Source organism: Taudactylus pleione, unplaced genomic scaffold (assembly GCF_031769625.1).
Source record: "Taudactylus pleione unplaced genomic scaffold, aTauple2 ptg000130l, whole genome shotgun sequence".
In the NCBI taxonomy this organism is placed as follows: domain Eukaryota; kingdom Metazoa; phylum Chordata; class Amphibia; order Anura; family Myobatrachidae; genus Taudactylus; species Taudactylus pleione.
This window is the reverse complement of record NW_028284532.1, coordinates 4,122,743-4,143,508: the sequence shown is the minus strand read 5'-3', so window position 1 is coordinate 4,143,508 and position 20,766 is coordinate 4,122,743. Positions and strand designations below refer to the sequence as shown.

The following is a 20,766-nucleotide window of genomic DNA, read 5'->3' as shown; positions in this document are numbered from 1 at the left end:
CAACGCGTTTTGACGTCACAGGGGCATCTTTGTCAAGGCAGATGCACTGTGATAGATTCCCAATGTTTAAATAGCATTCTTAATTACATCAATCTAATACAGGTTTGTCTAATTGGAACAAATTGACTTGAATAGTTTATTTCCCTTAAAAAAGGTCGATGAGAGACTCTAGCAGAGAGAAGTGTATAGTGAATAGGTAGTTTAATCAATGAATAAAAAACCAACACTACACTAACATACATTTAATCGATATAATCAGAAAGAGATATTTATCAGGGTAAATTACACATAAGAAATCAGTAATTAAATTTAACCAGTACATAAATTATTGGTATATCATTCAAAATGTTGTCTTTAAACACACATACGAACATGTGTGTGTATTCTATATATTATTTTATTATATTATATTATATAATATATATTGTCCGCATACCAATCACCCATCACCACAGAACCAAGGTGTATTTGGGGCATAACCTTGTCCATGGTGAGGAGTAACATGCATGCCGAACAACACATACATATAAGTAAATAGACCTCCTGTCCATATAAACCAAAATAATTAGTACAGATACTATGTTCTGACTTCTCACTCATATATGCAAAAAAAGAGAATTAGCAAAGAGAATTGATTGGTTAGTCAAAAAACATATGTCATATTGGTAGATGCATGTTATAGAATAAAACATTTACTGGCCAAAGATGTATAAATCTCAAAAACACATATATACAGATATACATAAACATATATACACATATAAATGCATGCATATATGTATAGAGGAGCTCAGACAGTGTAAGTCTAACCAGATAGTCGTTAACAAACCACTAGTAGAATAAGGATATAACCGTATGAGTGTAAAAACTTTATCAAGTTATAATGGAAATATTAAATTTGAAGGTATAAAGGATACAGTGACAAAGATCTTAACAAACAGTATTGAGTTCTGTCTGTTCGTTTAAGCCGTCTGGGAACAGACTGTTCATGCTAAATATCCAGAAGATCTCCTGTTTACACAAATGTCTGAAACGATCCCCCTTTCTAAGTGTAGAGGGGATTGCTTCTAGACCTGTCACTCTCAAAGAGGACACTTCACCCCCATGTCGTTTAACAAAATGCCTCGACACACTGTGTAGAACATTCCTATTAAGGATATTCCTTCTATGTTCCAGAAATCTTTCTCGTAGGCACCTAATTGTTCTCCCCACATATTTAATATTCTCGCAGCTACATGTCAATAGGTATATCACATATTTGGTATTACAGTTTATAAACTGTTTAATTTGAAAGCTCTTATCCTGTCACTTAATAAATGTTGTTTTCTTACTCATATATTGACAGGTGATACACTTATGCATCCCACATTTGTGGAAGCCTATTGGTTTTACTTGTAGCCAATCTATCCCAACAGTTGAGGATTTTTTTATTTCAGTTTTAAGGACACTGGGAGCTAGAATATTTTTTAGATACTTATTCCTCCTATTTATTATCTTTGGTTTATCCGGGAAAATCGGTTTCAGTAATGAATAATATTTTAGCATATGGTAATTTTTCCTAATAATTTGGTCAATTTTACTAGAGGATTCATTAATGGTGGAGACAAATGCCAGATTCCTTTCCTTATCCGGCCACATCCTCACATGTTTTCTTTAGTATTTGGGGGGATAACCTCTCTCTTGAAAGCTCTTACAGAGGACTGAAGCCTTTTCTTGATAATCTAGAGGGTTGGAGCAATTACGGCTAACCTGCATAAGTTGTTCTTTGGGAATATTGGTTTTCGGGAGGAAATGACAACTCTGAAAATGTAGATAGTTATTGGAGTTTACCTCTTTACAGTAATTTTTTGTGACAATTCTGTTATCAATAACTTGCAGGGTTAGATCAAGGAAATTAACATGGCTGCTATGTACGTTTAAGTGAAAGAAAGATTAAAGTGATTAGAATTTAGGGAAGAAACAAAGGATTGTGCGCTAGACAGATCCCCATCCCAATTAATAAAAAGATCATCTATGTAACGGCCATAGAAAACCAGGCTCCCCCTGAAAGCGCCCCCCCAAACATGTCTGGATTCAAATTCCCCCATGTAGAGGTTGGTGAAACTCGAGGCGAACCTGGTCCCCATGGCTGTCCCAAGCACCTGTAAGTAAAAAGTGTCAGTAAAAATAAAATAATTGTGAGTTAGAATAAAGTGAATAGCATTGATAATAAACTCCTGATGTTGGACTCCTAAAGTTCCATCTTCTAAAAGGCATTTAGACACTGCATTTATCCCCAACTCATGGGGGATGTGTGTATAGCGCTTTCACATCAAGTGTGAGAAAGGCATACTTTTCGCTCCAATTAATTCCTTAAATACAATTCAGGAAATGTGTTGTGTCTTTGAGATGGGACTTTAGACGTGTAACATGGGGTTGGAGAAACGAATCTACGTAGTAAGATAAATTAGAAGTAAGTGAATTAATACCAGAAATAATAGGACGCCCAGGTGGTGCAGTGAGGGATTTGTGAATCTTGGTTAAATAATAAAAAATAGGAGTGACTGGAAAAGGAATCAGTAGGAAACGATGAGTCTCCTTAGAGATGACCCCTTGGGTCAGAGCTTCATCTATCATTATTTTAAACTCTTCTAAATATTGAGTTGAAGGATCTTGGTCCAATCTACTATAAAACGTAGTATCATCTAATTGTCGTCGGGCCTCGAGGGTATAGTCATCTCGATTGAGAATCACTATACCCCCCCCTTATCGGCCTCTTTGATGATGACCGAGTTATCTGAACTCAATTCACGTAGGGCGATTTTTTCCCACTTATTGAGATTTGGATTTCTCAGTTTGAATTTGGAACACAGATCCTTAAAATCATTAACTCCTGTATTAGCAGTAACCTGAGTAATTCTATTCCAAAAGGCACACAGTATAGAACACTCCCATAGTAAATGCCGAAAAGTGCCCTGGGTGAGGTTACATTTCGGACAAATATCGGTAGCTCTCCCAGCAAATCTCATGAATCTAACCAGCGTGAGGTAGATTCTATGAAGGATAAAAAGTTGTATTTGTTGGAACCGGATGGAAGCGGTAGATTTTCGGGGGGGGGAGACGCCAAGGCAAGAGACCATGAGCCATCACTCAGAGAGCCTATATCTGCTACCCATGTATCTCTAAGGCCAGGGAGGTCCTCACAGTGATGTGCAGCCAAAAGAAAGTAATACATACAGGAGAGTAGGCTACACCAACCAAGAGATGCTAAAAACTTTTTAACAGGAGAATCTAAGATAGGTGGAGGGGCATTCGAAAATCTGGACAGGGCATGTCGTAACTAGAAATCTATAGACATAAGAGGCAGGAAGGTTAAAGTAACAACGTAACTGGGTGAAAGGCTTGAGGACAAAACAGTCATATAACTGACCTATAGAAAATGCACCCTGCGTACCCCATACCTTATCAAGTTGCATGTGAGAGATTTCAGACAGCTGCCTAGAACTTCACAAAGGAGTGTCCTGGTCCAATTCCCCATATTTCACCAGTGCAGCAGTCAGTTGCCAAATTTGAATTGCCTGAAAAAACAGTAAACCCATTCGTGGGGATCTTCCCACAAGCAGGACTTGTAAAGAGGTGTGACCTGGAGACATCAACATATACACCAAAATCATTCACTGGATCTCCATGCAACCACACCCGCAAAAGAACCAACCGGGCAACAAAATAATTTAACCGAAAATGAGATCGTGCCAGACCACCTGCCTGCCTAAATCTAGTAAGGGTACTTAGTTGAATTCTAGGACGTTTGTCCATCCAGAGAGGAGGTCAGGCTGTTCCGTTTTCTAAAAACAGAACCAGATATATAACTGGTAGACTGCTGAAACACATAGAAAAACTTAGGAAGGACCACAGTTTTAATCAAGTTATCACGTCCAGTCACCATGAGCGGTAATTTGATCCAAGAACTAGATTTCTCCCTAATCCTAAAAGTGGCTGTATATTCAGGGGCACAAAGTCTTGTGGAGTATTAGTAACTAATATCCAAAGTATTTAAAACCCATTGAAGAGGAAGGGAAACCTGAGGGGAGAGTGGACAGGATCCCTGAAGTAGAATATTAGATATGTCACAATTAATCTTTATGCCAGAATAAGTACCAGATAACCTGAAGAACAACCGGCATAGAGGTAACATAATCGGAAATAAACAATAAGAGGTCATCAGCATATAATGCTACTACATCAGTTCCATTCCTCACTTTAAAGCCTACTATATCACAATGGGAAAATAATATACATGCTAGTGGTTCAATTGCAAGGGCAAAAGGGGCTGGGGCAAGGGACATTCCTGTCTCGTACCTTTAGACAAGAAAAGGGGGGTGAAACATAGTCATTAACGGAGATTCCAGCACTAGTGGCTATGTACTGTAAATCAACTGCACCCATTTAATAAAAACAGGACCAATGACAAAAGCACGCATAACCTCCTTCAAGAAGGACCACTCTACAGAGACCAATGCTTTATCAGCATCTAATGAAACTATTGAGAATTACAAGGGAAATCATACAATACATTGTTGCGTTCCTCTCCATGGTAGGCCTGCAAATGGGTAAATAGTCGCCTAAGATTCTCTAAAGTAGATTTCAGTGGCAGAAATCCCATCTCTGGTCTGGATGGACACTAGTAGAAACATCCTGATTGAGATGGAACGACTTCGGAAGGACCACTATCACCGCCTCAGACATAGAAGCCGGAAATGTGTTTTCCTCAAACAAGGCGTTAAACAAGTCTCACAATTTAGGTATAAAAAATGTGTGCTTTTTATAGACTAATAAGGGGGATACCATAAATTCCCGGGTCCTTACCACTGGAATGATTTTATGGCCAGGTTTATTTCCTCTACTCTGTTTCCAAAAGCTCCCTGTCCTCTACAGGCAGGGGGCCTGATTCAGCAAGGAACACACGCACCCAGCCGCTGTGAGGATATGCTAATCAATGCATACACACGGAGACCGCATCACAAGATGCAGATGCACAGCCCCATATTAAACCGCCCATCTCCCTTTACTCAAAGACAGGTCAGTACGCAAGATAGTGTACACATCGGTACCATCGACCACATTTGCATAATAGTGGTTGACCATACCTCGCACAGGATCTTTTGGCAACTTCCTGTGTGTGCGGAGTCTCATCACTGCGTCTGTCGCCGATTTGGATTAATTATGGACGCCCCTAAAACGGCGTCCCAACGCACAGGCATGCCTGCATTCGCCCGACCACCCCGTCACCACCCACAAACGGCACTTTCGGTCAATCAATGTCAGAAGGGGTCTGCGTACACGCCGCGAATAGGCTGCATACGCTTATGCGATCACGCTGGCTAGTTCACGCATGCGCTGTGCGATGCATGCGCAGTTCGGAAACATCGGCCAAGGGCGTGCGTTCTTTCCTGTGCGTTCCTTGCTGAATCAGGCCCAGAGTTGGAAGACCAGCAGCAGTAACATAGTCTAGCAAGAATCAACATGGCTACAGGATAACCCAGAAGTATACACACCTTTAAAAAAAATGACCGGAACACTTCAGCAATTTGAGAGGTAGTAGCTACCAAGTCACCAGTTGCGGTCCCCAATTTTGCAATAGTATTAGCTGATTTTTCTGAGTTAACCAAATGAGCCAGATAGCTACCTGTCCTATCAGCGTATGAGTACCAGCAATCGGAAATAAATAACAATGGACGACACGCCTTATCTTGCAAGTCTTCAGCCCACTATCCTAGAAGATTCCAACTTATCATTCAAACAGGGCAACTCTGATACACGGCACTGTATTTTCAGTTGAAGATCTTTCTTTCTGTAGAACAGTTTCAACTCAGCTACCCTCTTCAATAAAGGCCTTAAATGTATCCCAAATAACATTAGTGGAAGCTGAACCCAGGTTATCAGCAAAGAATCCCAACTATTACGCCTCTATTTCAGACCCGCATCCATCTATAGCAACCACGAGGGATGTAACTTCCAACAAGGCTACCACATAATCCACCTGCATGTCTAAATAAAGAATAAGTGGAGAACGATTAGATATACCTCTAGTCTTATGCTCTACAAGGGATATATATGAGGCCACAGATTCCTTTGCAACAAGGACTAGAACTATCCTGGAAAAGGAATGATGGGAATGAGAAAAACAGGGATATGGGTACACTCCCAGGTGTTTTACATGTCAGGGATCAATCCAGCTGAAATCTGCCACAAATACCGCCAGTCCTTTGAGAGTCTGAGGGGGAGGAGCAGGGGATGCATGCCACCGATCTAGGATAGGGACCAACTGCCAGTGATGTTTGGGGTGGCAGTTGGTGTGGCTTCCCTATTTGAATATTGGACCACGCTGCAGCCCCACCTCTGGAGCCACCACTGGGTCCAATACATTATTAACATTTCTAAGACCAGACAAATTATCGAGCAATCACGAGATAGGACTACAAATTCAGCTGCTCTCTTCAGTACCTCATGAGAGAACGGAGGCGGAATATTTACTGCCAATAGGAATATATGCTTCAAATAGAGAGTGCAATCCAGAAAAACAAAATGGCCCCCTGGTTCTATGTTTCTTATCCTTTTTATGCAATATAGCGCAAGACACTTGGCATGATTTAGATGCTCTGCCACAAGTAGTGATTCCTGTGTGTGAGTACTATTTCCCAAATTCACTAGTTGTCTACCCTTCTGCATCACTGTCTTACCTCCTTCTGCCACGGATTGTCCCAAATTCTTCACTATGGGTCTACCCAACCTGCCGGGGGACCAGTTTTTTTATTTACTTTTGCAGTCAATGTGACTGTTGTTGCTGCTTAGGAGCCTCTGCTGTCCTTCCTCATGAGCCCATTGGTGGTGCCCAAGCAGGACGATCACATTGCATAGTTATCTCTGTGTGTATGCTGCAGAGAGTTATAGCCAGCCTCGTTGCTGCTGCTAGTGTGAGCTGTGAGTGAGGGTACAAAATTGTATTAGTATTCTTTAGTTAAAATACAGAGAGATATTACTCCCAATGTGAGTTCCTCACTGTGAACACTTAACAAAAATCTTTAAAATCTGTTTGTTTGTTTAATTAAACCTAAAGATGTTCATTAAATATGCCGGGTACACACTAGACGACATTGTAAATGAATTTGCCAATAATGACCAATAGTTACGACAAATTTGTTAAGTCGTCCAGTGTGTATGGACAATGTCACTAACGATGTGCGCTCCCGCGTAACGTTAGTGATCTCATCCGTTGGACCTACTTATAGGCCCAACGGGTGATATCAGTGGGGATCATGCTGCCTAATGCAGCATGGCCCCTGCTGTTGTTCCGTCGCTGCTGGCATCTGCAAGTGTGTATGCACTTGCCAATGCCGGCACCCCGCCGGGTATTGTCGCAATCGAGGACGGTACACTAGACATCAGCTAGTGTGTACCCGGCTTAAGTTTGTAATTTCTTTTCATATGTGGTAAACCAATGGTATTTAGGTGAAATATAGGTCCAAAAGTATTTGAACAATATACATGTAAAATAGAACATTAAAATAATAGCTACCTAGATAAGTGTGATCTAAAGGTAAGTATATTTTATGTAGCTGGTTAATACAGCGATCTGTGGTGGACTATAGCAGCCTGTTTAAATAAATACTATGAGGATCCCAAACACAATTCCTCACAGTAGCTCATGTGACCAATAACTATGATGTAGTATTACGGTTAACAAATCTATTCCTCGAATTGGAGTAAGTTGTGTTTAATCAGACTGTCTGTAATGATTTGGAGGATACTATAAAGGTATGGAAACAGCCAATAATTATACATAGGGCATACAAGTTACTGGCAGTCCAGGGTTCACAATGAAATAACCTAATACACAAAAAGAAACATACTTGGGACATATTCTCAGTTGACCCGGCAAGAAATACATGCTTAGGGTTGTATTCACACAAGGTCAAACTGCATTTGGAATTTATTGCATAGGCATCACATTTATCATGTATATTGTGCTGAGTGAGAATAAAAGAAATATCACATGGTTAATATCAACACTTTCCCAATAAATTCCTAAAATATATTGTTACTAATGTAATATAAATATCTCACAACAAGCATTTAAGCATAGCTATGCCCATGGGTGGAACTATGCCCTCCATAACATGCCCCCCCAAAGGTGCATTATTCTCCCTGAAACTAGTTTTCATAAGTAGGCAAGTATGCTAGTAGTGTACTAAGTAGCTAATAGTGTACGATGTATTATATTTAGGTTTAGTAATTTTTGTTGCAAAGGAATTGGTATAAAGTAGCAGATTAAGCATAACATTGAGTGGTGTGAGCCACTATAGGACCTCTGTCTTTTGCCTTTTTACCCAGATTGCGCACTTTTTTTTTTTTACTGAATCTTGCATCTTAATTCACTAACAGTGTACAGAATACTTAGGATTAGTATTTTTGTTGCAAAAGAATTGTCTTAAATTGACATACATTTCAAGAGAATGTTGCATGGTGCGGCTAAGTTGCAAAGTCTTTGGCGAACCAATCTAGACTATTTGCCGTTGTTTGAAGATAGGTGTATGTGAATACACCTGTAATCTTTATTTGTTGGGTTTTTGTTAAGCAATGCTATTTTAAAGTTGCGATGTGCACAGTCTGGATTTGGTAAAACCACCCTCAAGTGTTTTGGATTTCTTTAAAAATTGATAAACATCTGAAATCATAAAACTTGGACCTGTTTTTGTTCCTATAGTATTATTAACATCGATAACATTCATTTAAATTCCAATCAATTTTGACCACCTCACAGCACCTGAAATCATAAGGGAGGGACTTAAATGCAATCCAGAACATGCAAGAGTCGGTTTTTAGATCCGAGAAGACCCGAGTCAGGACTTGGTTCTACTCGGAACCTCAAAGTGATCCGAGCTAGGACTCTGTTAGATTTGGAACACCAAAGTTCAGGGGGGTTCTGTTTTCTGCCGAACCGCTCATCTCTATTTTAAAGTATATTGTGGGAAGGACGAGACCATAAATCTACATCACTGTTTAAAAAGCTGTGTTGAATTTTATTTTATGTAAATGCAGCATTGACTGGTCTCTTTACTTCTGCTACAGTTTCTGAACATCTTACAGATCCAAATATGGAGAGAGAGAAAATGGAGATACAAAAGCAACTCGAGAAGCTGGTTGAAAACCGCAAGGTTAGAATAATAGCCTGAATACCTAGATCTTATAGATATGGATTTACAAACACGGAATTCCTTGTTTATATTGGTTTTATAGAAGTAGAAAACAACATTATCAGGCATATTAATCAGGAAGGTTATATGAAAACAATACTCTATGCACAACATATGGACAACTTTTTTTGCCCTTCTACCTTATGGCCAGTTTCACACCTACCGGTTTTGGCCGTCTGGCCAAGAAACAGGCAGAAGCCGGACAGTGTTTTTCAGGCACTCCGTGCCTTTCACGAGCAGCGGGTTTGAGCCACTTTCAAAGTTTTTTAATTATTTATCTACTGGGCATACGTCCACAAGCCGGCCGGTGTGTGTAAGGAAACATTGTTTCCTATACATCACTGGCGTGCAGGGATGGCACGGGCACGGCACAACAGCCATCCTTCTCAGTAGATATTTCCGATTATTACACGGCAACCGTGCCGTGTGAAAAGACCCACCTGCTTCCCTACTTAACTTTATTTCACACCCGGCAAGAAATCGTGTGACTTTTTGCCGCCCGGTCAAAACTGGCAAGTGTGAAACTGGCCTTTTCTGTGATTTAAAGCTGTCACTCTGCTTTCTCTGTTGGGGTATAATGATAATTACTGAACCCCTTTGGCATTTTTCCCTCACAATCCTCAAGGGATGCAAGAACTGGTTTGTTTATTCAGAAAATTGTTTATAAATGCTTATGCTGGGCATACACTATACAATGATCTGTCAATCTGGCTGGTTGGAATGAAAATCTGGTAATGTATGATAGCCAATGACAATGGACCATTTGCGCTCAAACACTGGAAAACAAACAAAAATGGTAATTCAGACATGTTGGTTAAATCAAACAAAACCGATTTGAACAATCGTTTTTGTACATTTTCCAGTGTTGGGGACCATATGGACGAATGTCATTTGCACCCATACATTACCAGGTTTTCATTTCAACCGGCTAAATTGGACAGATATCTAACAGCTAATTGTATATACAGTCAGGTGCATAAATATTGGGACATTGACAGAATTTTCATATTTTGGCCTCTATTCACCACCACAATGGCTTTGAAATAAAACAAAAAAGATGTGCTTTAGCTGCAGACTTTCAGATTTAATTTGAGGGTAATTACATCCAAATCAGGTGAACGGTGTAGGAATTACAACGGTTTCTATATGTGCCTCCCACTTTTTAAGGGGCCAAAAGTAATGGGACTATCAACTCAAAAACTATTTCATGGACAGGTGTGGGCTATTCCCTCGTTATTTCATTATCAATTAAGCAAGGTAAGGTAAAGGGTCTGGAGTTGATTCTAGGTGTGACATTTGCATTTGGAGTCAGTTGTCGACTCTCAATATGAGATCCAAAGAGCTGTCACTATCAGTGAAGCAAGCCATCATTAGGCTGAAAAATCAAAACAAACCCATCAGAGAGATAGCAAAAACATTAGGTGTGGCCAAATCAACTGTTTGGAAAATTCTTAAAAAGAAAGAACGCACCGGAGAGCTCAGCAACACCAAAAGACCTGGAAGACAACTGTGGTGGATGACAGAAGAATTATTTCCCTGGTGAAGAAAAACCCCTTCACAACAGTTGGCCAAATCAAGAACACTCTCCAGGAGGTAGGTGTATATGTGTCAAAATCAAAAATCAAGAGAAGACTTCACAAGAGTGAATATAGAGGGTTCACCACAAGATGTAAACCATTGGTGAGCCACAAAAACAGAAAGACCAGATTAGAGTTTGCTAAACAACATCTAAAAAATCCATTAGAGTTCTGGAACAACATCCTATGGACAGATGAGACAAAGATCAACTTGTACCAGAGTGATGGGAAGAGAAGAGTATGGAGAAGGAAAGGAACTGCTCATGGTCCAAAACATACCGCCTCATCAGTGAAGCATGGTGGTGGTAGTGTCATGGCGTGGGCATGTATGGCTGCCAATGGAACTGGTTCCCTTGTATTTCTTGATGATGTGACTGCTGACAAAAGCAGCAGAATGAATTCTGACATGTTTCGGGCAATATTATATGCTCATATTCAGTCAAATGCTTCAGAAATCATTGGACGGCGCTTCACAGTGCAGATGGACAATGACCTGAAGCATACTGCAAAAGCAACCAAAGAGTTTTTTAAGGCTAAAAAGTGGAATGTTATGCAATGGCCAAGTCAATCCCCTGACCTGAATCCGATTGAGCATGCATTTCACTTGATGAAGACAAAACTCCGAGCCGGCACTAGGCATAGACAAACTAAGCAAATGCCTAGGGCATTTGGAATACCTAGGGGCATCCAAGCCTGCCTAGGGCCGGTGGAGGTTTGGGCACCTGCTGCCGGCTGGGCAGAGACTCTGGCAGCTGCTACTGCCACTGCATAGCGTCCACGATTGGAGCTCAGCTGACAGCTCGGAATGGGCCTGGCAGAAGCAAACAGTGAGCGCGAAGCAGTGGAACAGCCGGCAGCAGTTTGTGGGGGCCGGAGCACCTCGACAGTGACTAGTGGTTGGCACCGGGCCGGTACTGAGGCGTCACACAATCAGAATGAGCTTCTGCACATGGGCAGAGGCTCATTCAGGACTATAAGTAAATGGTCACATGAGGGCTGCTGCACAATGGGCCTTTGCAGAGCTCGGAGTAGTGAGTCTACACCTCACGGCTCTGGGTTCCACCTCCAGCAATCATCACAAACAGATGCGGCCTGCCAGTCTGAGATGGGAAAAGCGGGTCCACCGCCCGCGGTTTGCTGTACCTTGAGTCGGACAGCTCTGCAGGCTGCTCTCAAGTAATGTAGGTGTGAACTTCGAGAGGGCCGAGGTGCTGTGCTGCTCACTGCTGGGAGAGGGGTGCTCTACTGGGATAGGGGTGGTGGGTGAGGGTGGGTGCTGATACCATGTTGTGCTTCCCACACCCCTTTTCAGGGTCCTGCGGGGAGGGGGGGGTACCACCCAAAATCTTGCTTAGGGCACTAATTTGGCTAGGGCCGGCTCTGACAAAACTGAAGGGAAAATGCCCCAAGAACAAGCAGGAACTGAAGACATTTGCAGTAGAGGCCTGGCAGAGCATCACCAGGGATGAAACCCATCGTCTCGTGATGTCTATGCTTTCCAGACTTCAGGCTGTAATTGCCTGCAAAGGATTTGCAACAAAGTATTAAAAAGTGAAAGTTAGATTTAGGATTGTTTAGTTTGTCCCATTACTTTTGGCCCCTTAAAAAGTGGGAGGCACATATAGAAACCGTTGTAATTCCTACACCCTTCACCTGATTTGGATATAATTACCCTCAAATTAAATCTGAAAGTCTGCAGTTAAAGCACATCTTGTTTGTTTCATTTCAAAGCCATTGTGGTGGTGAATAGAGGCCAAAATATGAAAATTATGTCAATGTCCCAATATTTATGCACCTGACTGTAGTATATGCCCACCATTACTGTTATACTTCTGTGAATGTTTATCTTGCATATCAGCAATCTATATAAGACACGAAAAAAAGGTTATTCCGTAATGGATTCACTCTTGGAAACTGAATTTTTCCTCTATGTATTTTGACATTAGAGGCCAAATGTAATAGCCTATGATGTGCCGGAGATGGCATGATTCTGGCAAGATAGTTGTTAGATTTAAAACAGCTATTAGTTTAAAGACAAAATCAACCTGGTTTTGCCTTTAAACTAATTGTCGCTTTAAATCTAATTTTGGACGGAATTGCACCAGCTGCCTTAAATCACAAGCTATTACATTTGGCCACTGAAGTCAAAATGCGTCAGAGGAGAGGTGATGTGGTCACTCACCAGGATTACACCTTATATGGCCTGCATTAGGCATGGATTACCATTCAAATCAACTCTAGAAAATATATAGGTTATGCTTAATTGATTTAATGATATTTATTACAAATTCAATTCTTTACAAGTAATAATTTTGGGGTTTGAAGACGGTCTTATTTATAGTGTCTTTAATATTATAATAATATTATGTTTGTGTATGTCTGTTTTTGTGTTATAGAAAGTGCTGGACCCTATAAAAAAACTGTTTGAACACGGTGAGACTTTTCTTAGCATTTTGGTACAAGAAATAACCAAATGGCAAAGGTTATCATGCATTGGAGCGAACACAAACATTAGTCTCAAGCATATAGAAGTTTGGTAAGTAATAATCATTTAAGCTGTTGCTAGAACAGCTAGGGGCATATTCAATTATTTGTGAGTATAGCAAAAATCCCGCACCTGCAGGAATTTCTTATTCAGTTAGATGCAGGATTTTTAATTTTTTTTTGAGCACCAGAACATGACCAATTTTTCCTATAATCCATATTTTTAGGAAAAATGATCGGGAATTGTTCTGGGACCCCTGCAACACCCCCCAATGACTGACTAAGCAAATTAAAAAAAAAGTTTATTGGCACTATTGTATAAAATATATATATATATAATAAATTTAACAGCAACCTGCTGCCGCACTTACGTAACAGGGCCTGTCACCTATTAACTATACTAAACACGAAAAAAATATAATGAGTGCACTGTAGGTTGCTGTAAATATATTAATTTAATAAAAAATATAAAATTATATTTAGCAGTATCTAATCCATGCATATTTCATACAATAAACAACCGGCATTATTAATGACATCACGAAGATATATAAAATATTTCCATGCAAAATATACTCCACTACTCCAACAGAATAAGGAGTGAATTCTCAGTCCGGGTTTGACATATTAGTTAGAAAGTCACAATATCGATATTCATATCATGTCGACATTATGAATGCTGATAAGATAACTGCCGACACACTGACTGCATACCCTCAATCCAATGTAAAGAGAACAAATTCTTATTTAGTACAACTACATGTAAAAGGAGACTTGAATACAATCTTTATGAGCTTCTATCAGGATGATTCTCCAAAACTCTCCACAGGTGTAAATTATATAGATCATGGTATTTAAAGAAGAAGAAAAGGGGTTGTATTATAAGGCGCACAGAAAGAAGGAATGAGTTCAATAAAATATAATATTAAATATTGTATAAAATTATCCCAAAACAAGCGGGATAAGACAGTGAAATATATCTGGGTGAGACTTAATTGACAATACACGTGTTGGTGCAAACATGAAAAAAGAAAAAAATTGTGATAATGTGAATTACACATAATTAAAAAGTACGATCCACTGATGTTGATCAATCCTATTGAAATAATGAGAGTAAAATTGTGTTGCTTCAACCGGACCAGGATGTTAATTGGTTGTATAATGTAATACTAGCCTATAATTGACTTAACCTTCCTGTTTAGGTCCAAGAAAATTGATTAGCAAAATGACTCCCTAAATTCTCAATCTTAATCAGTGCATAACTGTGTAAGCTTGTATGATTAATCTTACACCTCGGATCTCACAAAGGAGAAAATATCTCTCATTAGTGTAAATAGAGAGTGCTTGTTTCTTGTTGAGATCCGCTGAAACCACAGCATATATAACATAGTGTCAAGGTTTATTGCTTGCAAAAGTATATGTGTATTTTAGCACTCGTGTGTGCTGATCACGATACTATGTCTATTAATATAGAGACAAACGATCATAAGCCTGGGTACTTGCAAGGTGGTAATTGACAAAATAGTAATATCATCTAGTTGTTACCTGCTGATAAGATTTGCTTCTATAGCTAATATTGTTGCGGTTCAAGGACTCATTTGATCCTATTTTTGTTGCTAACACATGAAAAATACACATTGACAGGGATATTCACAATTAAAGCCCCGATGGTCGCGATGGTCTTGACCATCGTAACCATCACCCAGGTCGGTCGCTAAGCTGTGGGTGGCCGCGCAAAAAAAAAAGAAGCGGCCACCCTCATTCAGAGAGAGCGATCGCTTCTGAATGAGGGCCTATGTGTGCATAAAATGTAACGGCTCTTTCTGACTAAGGATACCACAGAGCTGGGATAATATAAATAACCAATTCCTGAATAGCTACTGCTATATCATCTAGCAGTCAGAACCGTCTAAATCACAGCACCAACTACAGTATTAAACAGTGTTAATAGATTTCTGACACACTCAGAAGCTCGCAAGCTTATAAAATCTATCCTATAAGTCTTGCATACTGACAGAGGCACTACTAAATTTTAACAAACTGTGTATATGTGTGATAGTTCTAATTTAAATGTATTTATATTGAATGAGATATTATTACTGTCAATTTAATTGTGAATATCCCTGTCAATGTGTATTTTTCATGTTGTAGCAACAAAAATAGGATCAAATGAGTCCTTGAACCGCAACAATATTAGCTATAGAAGCAAATCTTATCAGCAGGTAACAACTAGATGATACTGCTATTTTGTCAATTACCACCTTGACATATTGCAACATTACTTGCAAGTACCCAGGCTTATGATCGTTTGTGATACTATGTCTATTAATATAGAGACAATCAGCACACACATGAGTGCTAAAATACACATATACTTTTGCGAGCAATAAACCTTGACACTATGTTATATATGCTGTGGTTTCAGCGGATCTCAACAAGAAACAAACACTCTCTATTTACACTAATTGAGGGATACTTCCTCTTAGAATAATTTGGATTGATTGTCTTTGTGCGATCCGAGGTGTAAGATTAATCATACAAGTTTACACAGTTATGCACTGATTAGCAAAATTACTCCCTAAATTCTCAATCAATTTTCTTGGACATAAACAGGAAGGTTAAGTCAATTATAGGCTAGTATTACATTATACAACCAATTAACATACTGGTCCGGTTGAAGCAACACAATTTTACTCTCATTATTTCAATAGGATTGATCAACATCAGTGGACCGTACTTTTTAATTGTGTAGTTCACATTATCACAATTTTTTTTCTGTTTTCATGTTTACACGTGTATTGTCAATTAAGTCTCACCCAGATATATTTCACTGTCTTATCCCTCTTGTTTTGGGATAAATATTTAATAAAAGTTATATTTTATTGAACTCATTCCTTCTTTCTCTCCGCCTTATAATACAACCCCTTTTCTTCTTTAAATTCCATGATCAATTTTGGTTGACTAGGGCTGCACCCCCATATCCAGATATATGATTTATACGACTTTATTTGGGGTTTCATGTTCAAATAATTGAGTGTGCAGATACTTATCTCCCTGTCCCTTTTATGAATGTTAATTATGTAGAGAAAGAGAACATCTGGCGCATTAGCCTTGATATTTCATGTTCTATCAATATTTCATATAAAAGTGCTCTTAGAAAAACATAGTATGGGCAGAGGTGCTTAAACTGATGGAAAGAACTGCCAGTAGGTAGCCAAGGTTAATGTCTTTCTAGTTCCCCTGTTTGATGCATTTTGATTCACATAAGTAGGTGTCCAGGTCCAGAATAAATGGGTATCATTGTCCAACTGACATCCTCGTTAATATCACGTTATGCATATCCCACATGATAACTGTGTCACGCCTGAGGATTTGTCTGAACTCTGTCTGGGTTGTATGTCTGGAACTGGGTTGGAGACTATGTGCAGGAAGCTTGGTGGCTTTATTAGGTTCCTTTGCATGAGGTAAGAAGGAACTAATACAGGACTGCGGTGACTAAGCGTTCAGGAGATCTGCTAGCTATAAGTGTCACTGGAAGCTAGCTTGAGTACAAGGACAGCATGATGAGGAACAGGCTTAGTGAAGATGACCGGGTAGGACCAGAATGCAGGAAGAGGGTCACTAGACTAGACTAGGACCGGAATGCTGAGCTGGACTGGGACCAGAATGCTGAGCTGGACTGGGGCCGGAATGCTGAACTTGACCCGGATTCTTGGACTGGACTGGAACCGGATTGCTGGACTGGAACTGGATTGCTGGACAGGACAGGAACCAAAGTACTAGGATATAGCAGGAGTGGGGTTTAGCCTTCAGCTACAGCTCGGCTGTCATAGCCGTACCTCGGCTTACTAGGCCCCATCTCAGTCTGTATCATCTCTGCTCTTTAGCTGCATCCCGGCCGTCATAGCCACACCCCGGCCTGCAAGGCTGCATCTCGGTCTGTACCATCTTGGCTCACTAGCCGCACCTCAGCTGTCATAGCTGCACTTTGGCCAGAAAGGCCACATCTCAGCCTGTCTACACCTTGGCTTTCAAAGCCATATTCTGGCTATCCTAATAACATCTCGGACAACCTAGCCATCACACCATTCTCTAGAACAACCTAGTAGCCTGCACCTTGTCATCTATATTTCTCCAATCCATTACCAGTTGCATTGCTTTTAGAGTCCTTGGGATAGTAGGGGCTTACACGGTTATCCTATGTACCGATTAACTTATTGTGTTCTAAGGCAGTGGTGGGGAACCTTTTTTCTGGCAAGGGCCATTTTGATATATATAACATTATTCGCGGGTCCGGTGATGTCACACGGGGCGGGGCCACAATAGTCGTTGATTACAGCAATGCCAAGAGCATCCTGAGGATGCTTTGGAGAGCTGTAAGGGCAGCGGTGTGACCGTCTGAAGTGTCCTAAGGATGCTCCAGGTGGCACTGCTGCATAAGAGGTTCCCCATTCCTGTTCTAAGGCAACAGCGGCTGGTTGCTTTTTGCAGAAGACCTCGCCTGTAGTGGTTCTAGGGGTATTACATGGTGATTCGTAAAGTGACCGTAATACAGTATCTGTGTGTGTATATATGCAGGAACCCCCATCAAGGGGGTACAGGGAGCACCAATGTATGGGGCCTGATCTGGCAGAGGGGCACTCTGATACTGATGATCGCAGCTGTAACCTGCTTCTTATTCACAAACAGATGTCTGCATGTGTGTAAGAAGCAGTTCGGGATGTGAATCATTAGCGCCGCCGGGCCCCCCAGATAGATATATAGTGTGGGGGGGGGCCCTGTCTGTTTCATTTGTACTGGGCCCTATCATGTCTGGTGGTAGCCATGTAAATATATGCCACCAGACATGATGGGGCCCACCTTGTATTGGATGCTCACCTGTTTTGAAAACAGGAAGTGGTCATCTTGTTGAGCTTATGGCTTCCATTTTTCATTGATAATGAGCTCTAAATTGGCCCAACTTGTCCCTAACTCCATCCCCATCATGAAGTCTTCTTTGTAACACGAAATGCATTTGGACTGTACCGTGAACCTCCCCTGTGGACAGATGAGCTCCAATTATTTTTATTCATGTACGTGTGTTACTTATCATTTGTGTCACTGCTGAATTAAAGTTTGTGTTTTTTTGAAAAACTTATTAAGACATCTGGCATGATGGATTGTTGAGTTGGAGTTGGCTTTGTTCCTAATCTGGCTTCACATTAGGTTGCCGTTTTTACCTATGCAGTGTTGAAACAATACACACTGTTTTGTTTTCTGGTTTATTCCATATATCTCATCTGTATGGTGGTCATATGACGTAAGATTTATCTGAACAAGATAAGTTGGATCCATCCACTATTTACTGCACAACTAGGTGTTACACTTGTAAATATAAAATTAGACACTTTTAGCTTTGAAGCTTTGAACACCAGTTTTTCAATTGTTTCAGTGGATTGAAGATAATTTATATTATATATATATATAAATATATTATGCCTGTTTGTTTTATTACACATACATACATACAGATTGAGTCTCCCATATCCACATATGCCGAAATACAGGATATTTCTACTGCAGGGTCCATAGGGTATCCACACGGATACCTTGGGGTATAGGTGATGGCTATGCCGTCGGGCACCTCCTCTCCTATATCCCGCCCCCAGGCCAAGGCATCCTCAGTTTCGTGGGTGCCCGGCCGGAGATCGGGTCACCGCACAGGGGGGCTGCTCTGACAGCCCCTGAAGAACTTCAAGAGTGGCTACACAAACAATCCAGTGGACGTCCGTGATACCACTCCGACACCCCGCAGGCGCCAACCACCAGTACTGAGCCGGGGAACTGGGGGGTCCAGCTAGCAGGGAACTCCCAGGGGGCCTGGGACTGTGGCCAGACTTCATGGGGGACATTGAGGTAAGCAGCGGGCGTCTGCGGTAGGCGCCCGCTGACACAGTCCTTATTTTTCCTCAGGGATGGGGGCTCCCTGGGGATGGCTGCTTGTGGGGCCAGGTACTATCCTGCGCTCCCACTGAACCTCTTGGATAGGGGGCTGGAGTGCGTGGAATCGTGCTCCAGCATCCTAGAAGTTAAATGCATGCCAGGGGAGCGCGCTTCCCTGTTCAGCACAGGCGGCGCCTCCCCCGCTGCACACAAACCGCTTTTCTCATTGAGTTCAGTGGGCTGTCCCAGCGTTACTTTCCCGAACCCGCCCACTCAGAGTTCTCCGGCGGCCATCTTTTTTGTGCAATACGCTGGTCTCTGCACACGGTGCGGTGCCTGGGCCCCCCTGCATACCTCTCCACAGGTCAGGGTATGCTGCGCTTTTTCCTTTTAGACATAGATGTATTGGTTGATAATAGCGCTATTGTGCTGGCTGTTTTCTGCTTTGTGTGTGACTTATGCTAGCGCTTTGTGTCTGATTTCTGCTGTCAAGACATTTTACTAATCTTCCTCCCTTTAACCCTCTCAGTACCAGTACTGTCGGGGAGGGAATTACCTCACAGTCAGCAGGACTTACTGTGGGTCACACTGTTTATGACGATTCCCCACAATTTGGCGCCCCTCCCCCAATCGCATGCACTAAATGTAATGTGGATATGGGGGAGAGTGTTGTGTTTCAGAAGGTCTTAGGTACATCTTGCTATGCCCTTTCCTGTACTCCAACTATGCCAGTGGTATCACTCCCAGGGGCTCAGGACCCGTGGGCTTCCCTGGCCCAGGCGTTAAATAATTCAGTGGATCGGTTGTTAGCCCCTCCGGCGTTCCCGCCAATGGGGTTCCAGTAACAGGCGGTCATCCCGTCCCCTGTTATGGGGATCCCGGGGCTCAGATTCCCCTACGGAACCTGTCTGGGTGAATTCGCTATCCGCTACGGTTCAGAACCTGACGGACACGTTACATGATCCTCCGCCTAGGCCTGCTAAGAGACTGTTTTTGTCACATCTCATCACACAGTATAATGATGCTGTTGACATATCTTCTGATGTAGGTGAACTCGGACGTATCTGAGTCTGAGTCCACTCCCAAGGAAGTGGAAGCTAAGTCTGCAATATTTATTCCAGGTCTAATTCGGGGCCATGCTAAATCATGGACGACTGCCTGCCTGCAGTTACACCTTCATATGCTTATTTTAAGCAAGTTAAAGGTAAGGTCGCTATTTTTTCCCTATCTGGCCAGTTGGTTGATCATTTAGAGGAAGAGTGGCAGTCTCATGGGAAAAAATGTCAAACTCCAAAATGGCTGGCTTATGCATACCCTTTTGCAGATAATTATTTGACTAAATGGAATTCTCCCCCCACCCAGGTGGATTCTCATGTGACCCGTCCATGTCATCTCTGACTGATGCCACGGACTGTAGGGTGGAGGTGTGTCTCAAGTCCATTTGCTCCATTGCTGGAGGTGCCTTCTGACTGGCCATGGCCGTCTGCTGGGTGGCCTGGGCCATGGAGAGTTGGGCGGATGCTCTGGATGTGTTTTTTCCTCCAGAGGCT

General features: G+C 41.5%; 1 protein-coding gene across 1 annotated transcript in view; it reads left to right on the top strand.

The window, feature by feature from the left end:
* Positions 1–20,766, top strand: part of LOC148523516 (signal transducer and activator of transcription 2-like) — a 123,619-nt gene that overhangs the window by 19,480 nt on the left and 83,373 nt on the right. Inside the window, exons 5-6 of the mRNA XM_088473147.1 lie at positions 9,109–9,194; positions 13,207–13,346. Of these exons, the coding sequence (XP_088329273.1) occupies positions 9,109–9,194; positions 13,207–13,346 (226 nt within the window). The remainder of the gene's footprint in view (positions 1–9,108; positions 9,195–13,206; positions 13,347–20,766) is intronic.